The sequence below is a fragment of the Hoplias malabaricus genome, chromosome 9, assembly GCF_029633855.1.
Source record: "Hoplias malabaricus isolate fHopMal1 chromosome 9, fHopMal1.hap1, whole genome shotgun sequence".
NCBI lineage: Eukaryota > Metazoa > Chordata > Actinopteri > Characiformes > Erythrinidae > Hoplias > Hoplias malabaricus.
Window position 1 is genome coordinate 38,062,726 of NC_089808.1, and position 7,005 is coordinate 38,069,730.

The 7,005-nt window shown below is 38.7% G+C and overlaps 1 protein-coding gene across 2 annotated transcripts; it reads right to left on the minus strand.

Annotated features, from left to right (window-relative positions):
* Nucleotides 1-1,610: 1,610 nt before the first annotated feature.
* Nucleotides 1,611-6,700, minus strand: LOC136706868 (zinc finger protein 665-like). 2 transcript variants are annotated; one of them, XM_066680563.1, is made up of 2 exons: nucleotides 6,650-6,700; nucleotides 1,611-4,054 (listed from the first exon to the last, which is right to left on the minus strand). In XM_066680563.1, exon 2 carries the CDS (start codon nucleotides 3,950-3,952, stop codon nucleotides 2,567-2,569), a length of 1,386 nt encoding a protein of 461 aa, XP_066536660.1. In that variant the 5' UTR covers nucleotides 3,953-4,054; nucleotides 6,650-6,700; the 3' UTR covers nucleotides 1,611-2,566. The 2 variants fall into 2 exon arrangements, with proteins under 2 accessions (XP_066536660.1, XP_066536661.1); XM_066680564.1 differs by lacking the exon at nucleotides 6,650-6,700 and adding an exon at nucleotides 4,161-4,379.
* Between the last annotated feature and the right edge of the window lie 305 nt (nucleotides 6,701-7,005).

The window sequence follows — 7,005 nt, forward strand, 5'->3', positions numbered from 1 at the left end:
AACCTCAGTCTAAAACCCTTGAAGAACCACACCTTAAATTCAGTAGTTTGATTGGATAGTGATTGCTTTTCCATTGTGGCACGAATACAACACTGCTCTCAGCTGAAATGCAATCTCTTTGCTTTGCCACACAGTCATTAATTTTGGCACGTATCCTTCATGTTAGTGTGTGGATTGCATTTCACATTGTCCTACTGCAGTGATTGCTTTTTAATTTGGCCTTAAGTCCTCTCCATACTAATAAGGCCTTTTCCAAAAGGATTATTTAAAGTTTTCTTTCGCCAGACCAAAGGAAACATTTCTACTTCAGCTCACTCCATCTTAACGGAGCTCTGGCCTAAAGAAGGCAGCAGAAAACATGAATGAAATGGTACACTGCAACAGCTTAGGAGCAGTTTGAACATCATTATGAGGATGTATTGGCATCCAGCCATGAGAACATTAGTGAGGTCACATATTTATATTGAATTATTAGCACTGGTTTATGAACAACATGTAATTTCACCCTTCACTCTTGCTGAGAGCAGAAAGATTCTGTAGCCTTATAGGATACAGTCTATGAGTAAACAATCCATTCCCATCCAGAAGCCTGTAGCTCCTCCTGTTGTTTAAACAGCTGAACTGCAGCAAGACAAATGTATTGCACTCAAAATAGCCTTCTTTCAGCAATCTATGAAGCTAACTTAGGGTAAAAATTTTGTTTTGTTGAAAGTTCAAATCTTGAGACTGTACTTTGGAAAATACAATGGTGAATACAACATTCAAATAAACATAGGATGACTTTTTTCAGTTTAAATAGAATTTTGATTAAATTATGAATTTTATTACTATTTATTTTTCACTTTGCTATATATTTGAAGTTGGCGAGGGGCATGGTCTAATGACTGACAGCATAGAAATGAAGGCAGAGAACCTTCCTCACTGTTGACTATGAGAAATATCACTGCAACATTTAGTGAATCAGAATTCTATTTAAACTGAAAAAAAAATCATCCTACGCTTATTTTAATATTAAAAAGTTCAATATCAAAATTTGAACAAATGAACAAAATGTTTTACCCTAATGTAGGTGAAGCAGAATTTGTCTCATGATCTGACATCCAATGACTCTAACGAGTTTTCTCTTTTTCAGGGCTCTTCCAAATAGTGCTAATACTTTGTAGAAGTCAGAGACCCCACTATATTCCAAAAGTAATTTTAAACTTTTAGGTATAAGGAGGAGGAATGTCATGGGAATATTGAATGTCAAAAAATGAGTTACATTTAGAAATAAAAAAACCTGAACTATCTGCAGAATTTGCACAGTAAAGCATTCATCTTTTTAAAAAATTAAGCTTCAACTCTGCTTCAGTTTTGAACAAATACAGATTTTTCCTGCCCAGATTTTAACATCACTGAAAGTGTTCAAACATTACCTGGCAATTAAAAGGGATTGTAACCAAAATATGAGGTTGTGGAAAACAAGCCTAGAAGTATTGGAAGATGTAACCAAGGTATGTTATGTACTCTGTGTTGTGGAGATGAAGTTGTGTTAATTGGCATTCTTTGCTGTTGAATCGTTCAGCAGAAAATGAGCAAATATTTGGAAGATGAAATCATTTTATTCGTGTATATATTGTGTTTTTACTTCAGTCCATGTTAAAAACGTACATTAATTCTGGGTGGTTGTGCATGGATTTCTTAGTTCTCCTCCATAGAGCTGAAGTTGAGTGCGCTGTTATTTGACTTTTAACTTTCAAACCCACATTTCAGGGAATCATTGATAATCTGACTTTGCCCAGAGCTTCACAACCCTACTGGTCCTATCCTCCTTTTCAGGCAGCATTTTCTCTGGAAACTGTGAGAGAATTCAAGATTTCACAATTTGAGAGACAAACCACAAATATCTTCCAGACTATGGGGTATTTGATTCCTGGAAGATATTCTTCACTACGTTTTCTCGGTTCAAAAAGTCTTCAAAAGCGTTTGAAGTCATCAGATTCACCTATAAACATTATACATTCTTATGCGCTTGGGGAAGGGTCCCAAATAATAACATGTTAAGTACAGTTACATGTTTTACAAAAGATGTCTCTAAATTCCCAAATATTTCAAAGTGCTGCTTTACGTAAACAAAAAAATTTGAATACAGCATTTAAAGAGCCATGTTTATTTATATCAACCACTAAAATACAAGAGGTCCTCGGGTTACGTCAGTCCCGAGTTACGATGTTTCGTGGTTACTACACATCTCCCATTTACTGTATAAAGCGTTGTGTCGACTTAAGTGGTTTTGCGTCGTAAACGTCGTAACGTGAACTTCGTGTTTGGTGTGCGCGGCGGAAGAATAGACGGTTACGCTGCTCTGGGCCGAGGAGGATAGGTGTTAGGATAGGATAAGTGCTTACAGTATGCTATTTACGTACAGTATGTACGTATGTTCCGACTTACACCAAAAATCGGTTTACGACGCGACGTAGGAACGGATCAACGTCGTAAGTCGAGGACCCCCTGTACTCTGGTATGTACTTAGTAAAAAAGAAAAACAAACCTGAGATTCAATAAAATTTCGCAGGCAACAGAACAGTCAAGTCTGTAATTCCATCTTAATGTGTTTATGCATATTTAAATCCAAATGTCCAAAGGTATTCCCACCATCGCACTGCATCTGTTCTGAGTGGATACACTTATGTTTTTGGAGATTTCTCAGACTTGTAAAACTGTGCCCACACCCAGAGCACTGATGCGGTTTCTCTCGAGTGTGAATGCGCTGGTGTGTTTTAAGGTTACTCCGTTGAGTAAAACTCTGCCCACACTCTGAGCACTGATACGGTTTCTCTCCAGTGTGAACACGCTGGTGGGTTTGAAGATTACTTCGCTGGGAAAAACCCTTCCCACACTCTGGGCACTGATACGGTCTCTCCCCAGTGTGAATACGCTGGTGTGTTTGAAGATGACTCGGCTGTGTAAAACTCTGCCCACATTCTGAGCACTGATACGGTTTCTCTCCAGTGTGAACGCGCTGGTGGGTTTGAAGACTAACATGCTGAGTAAAACTCATCCCGCAAGCTGAGCACTGATATGGTTTCTCTCCTGTGTGAATTCGCTGGTGATTTTTAAGAATAATGTAGCGAGTGAAACTCATCCCACACTCTGAGCACTGATAAGGTTTCTCCCCTGTGTGAACGCGCTGGTGTGCTTGCAAACTACTCGGAAAAGTAAAATTCTGCCCACACTCTGAACAAGAATACGGTTTTTCTCCTGTGTGAATGCGCTGGTGTGAACGAAGATGATTTAGTTGAGTGAAATATTTTCCACACTCCAAGCACTGATACGGTTTCTCTCCAGTGTGAATGCGTTGGTGTGTGCGGAGATTACTCAGTTGAATAAAACTTTGTCCACATTCTGAGCATTGATAAGGTTTCTCTCCTGTGTGAATGCGTTGGTGGCTTTGGAAATGACTCTGCTGAGTAAAACTCTGCCCACACACAGAGCAGTAATATGGCTTCTCTCCTGTGTGAACACGCCGATGTCTTTGGAGACTACCCTGTTGAGTAAAACTCATTCCACACTCCGAGCACTGATACGGTTTCTCTCCTGTGTGAATGCGCTGGTGTTTCTTGAAAGAACTCGGATGACTAAATCTCTTCTCACACACTGAGCACTGATAGCGCTTTTCTCCAGTGTGAATGCGTCGATGCATTAGGAGATTACTTAGGAGATTACATTTTTTCCCACAGTCTGAACAGGAATAAGGTTTCTCTCCAGTGTGAATGAGCTTGTGTTGTTTAAGAGAAATGTGTCGATTAAAACTCTTCCCACACTCTGAACAATCATAGTTTTTCCATGCGTCTGCGCTTTTCGGTTTTTGACCTTCAGGTGTTTTCATGTGGAAAGTAGCCCTGGATGTTTCCTGAGAACCAGAGTTTCCAAGCACTGTATCCTCAGGTTTAACTTCTTCGGATTTCAACATGGCGATATATTCCTTTTGATTATGTCTCTTGATATATTTGAGGATGTAGATCTGCCTTGGACACTAGAAGAATGTGATGACTTGCAAAGATCTTTTTCTTTTCTGGAAAAGAAAACGAATGATACATTTTAGTTGGAAATGGGTTTGACACAAATTTAAGTGCCAAATTGAGAGAGGAATCTGTAGTCTAATACCATTTTGAATTTACCATGATTGATGGGATATGCTCTGCCCTTGGGGTTCCCTTTCTTATTACAATGGACCAGATGGCACCCATAATTGTTAGAACCAAGGGGGATGGAGGTGAGAGAGGGGGTGTCTTTATAATTTTCCATTTTTTGTAGTAAAACAAGCCACTGGGCACTCACATGTCGGCCAAGCTGACCAATATGGCTTTGGAGTAAGTCTAGGACGACCCACCCAATTAACACAGAAACGAATGTAGAAGTAAGGAAATTCAGAAATATGGAAATACCAAAATACAAACCACAACAAACAAAAACTTTGAAAGATTTAGAAATCAATCAATGAATAACAGGCCAAATAAGATTTGATGTATGAGAATGTAAAACTATATTCAATACTTTATTTATTTATGCACATTCATAGCACACTTAAAAATAGTTCTACAAGTTCTTTAGTAAAGAAAATGGTTCTGTAAACCACCCTGAACACTACTGTTACAATAGAAGAACCATTTTTGGTGCCATGTAGAAGCCTTTTAGCAAACCATTTATAGCACATTCTCCATCAATCTAAATATTAAACCAAAAAAAATTAAAAAAAAAAATCGTAGGTTGACATTACTCTAATACTAGCCAAATGATGCCATGAAAAATCTGATTTAAGATTTGACCATAGCACACCTGCTCAACATTGTGTAAAGCTACCTATCCGACTCAAGTCTCTGTTCGGAGTTTAACAAAATGTTAAATAAACATGGCTTACAGAGCCATATGGTCTACAAGTCGCTTTATATTATCTTTAAGTCACAGAAATACAATTCTGTGAATATGATTTTCATATAACCAACCAAAAGTAACCTATTTGATAATTTGGATTCATACATTATTTGCAGTGAAGTATAATCATTTGGAAGCTGAAAAATAGGAGGAAGAGTTTGCAGTTGTGGGATCTGAATGGTCTTCTCCATTTTTACTTTTTGTGGCAGTGAAGTGTAATTTCCCTCAATTTTAAATGTTTATTAAGTTACTTTTACTATATATCTATTTAATTTATCACAATGTCATCTATTCCATTCTTTGGGATTTTTTTAGAGTTATTCTTTAGGAATTGACTTTTTATTTAGTCTTGCTGTGGTAAATTACCAACAGGTCCGTGAGAGATATCACAACTGAAAACTACACTACACTTGAAACCGTCCTGGCTCACAAACCAAGCTGTATTCTTAAATGGAAAAATCCAGGTTGACTCCCCTGAGAGCAAAGAGACGGTGGACTACTGTTGACCAACTGAGGTCAAAGTTGGAGGTCCACTAGTGTTTTACACAGTGTTTTCTGGGTGGACCGCTGGTGATTAAACAGAATTTTAGACAAAATGCCACATTTTAGCACTTTTCCATTCACAGTCTAATTTACATTACATACTGTACATCCAGCAGTGTCAACATTTTTAGCATTTAATCATTTTATATCAGTCTTAAACTCATTATTATATCCCTCATAGTTGTTGGTAATATTTGTATTAGTGTGTTTTCCAGAATAAAAGTCTCTGTGAATGTAAAATCTGTTTGAGGAGATTATAAATGAGTTATATCCTGTACAGGACAGTAATCTGAGTGGTCCGATGGTGGACCAGCAGTGGTCTACAGTCAGTGGTGTGCCAGCCTTTTTATGCCAGTGGACTGATATATGCTCACTGTTTGGGTCCTCTCTGATGCTGCCATTACTTTCGCCTTTATTTCTTAGCCAGCAGCCACTTGCCTCTCTGGAGCCTTTAGTAAAGGGTTATCCACAAAGGGCCAGACTAGCTAAAGACAATCACGTTTAGGATGTTGGAGGTCATTTGATATTGCATGCTCTTTTCTTCTGGTCTAATAATTAATCACATGACACGTCCTCGAGCTAGCCATTTGAGATGTCACTAGCTTAGCCGGCCCGTTAGCTTAGCGTTATGTTGCTGTCTCTGTAATATCAATGGCCTGCTATTAGCTTAGCATAGCCTTAACTTTTTATTTTGGAATGAGTCTCATTAAACGAAACAAAACCAAAAAAAAAAAACTCCTGATCATCATCCTCCTGTTGAAGAATTGAAATGTGTAACACTCCGTTCTTCTCTTTTGGAGAATTCTGGTGTACAATAAAAGCCTGGATATCAAAGAGAGAGAAGTGAGTAACAGTGAAGCAGAACAGCAGCTTAAACAACAAAACAGAATCAAACAGGGACTAAATGAGAATGACTAAAACGGAACAGATGAAAACGAAGATTCCTCACAAATATACGACAGTGCGCAGGCGTCAGAATGTTTATTTCTCACTTGGAACTAAACAAATGGGACTATTTCTCCAACCAACACAACATTATCACCTCCCAGAGTCACAGCCAAGAGCTAACCTTAGCCTCCTAAGCTCAGTGCGTATAAAGCTCACAACTTTCACTTCTGTTCCACTCCCTGTTTCTGTGAGAAAGATTACAAATACAATAGAACCACAGCGGGATGTCTACACAGTTCTTTACCTTCAGTCAGACTATTCTTTTCCTCTCCACCGCAAAGCTAATTTCGCCTTGCCATAAGCCCCGCCCCTGTGCAACGATTGGTTGAAACGTCGTACAAGAAGCTCTCTGATTGGTCAGCAGCCGTTCGACGATGGTTATTGTTACCAAAGCAACCAGCTTCAGGGGCACTGTGGCGCTGCTGAGGAGCCAATCAAATCGCAGAACTGCGGTATATCTCTGAACACAGGACAATGATCATGTCATTCAACAATGTATTCAGCGCATCTGCCAGAACCATATAAAACAAAAGATGAAGCTGACTTGAATAGAGAATCGCAGTGGACTGTTTATTTAGACTGTTTATCTGGCAGCATACA

What these genes read in the sequence shown, in the direction of transcription:
- LOC136706868 (XM_066680563.1), bottom strand. Translation starts at nt 3,952, where the DNA reads ATGTTGAAATCCGAAGAAGTTAAACCTGAGGATACAGTGCTTGGAAAC.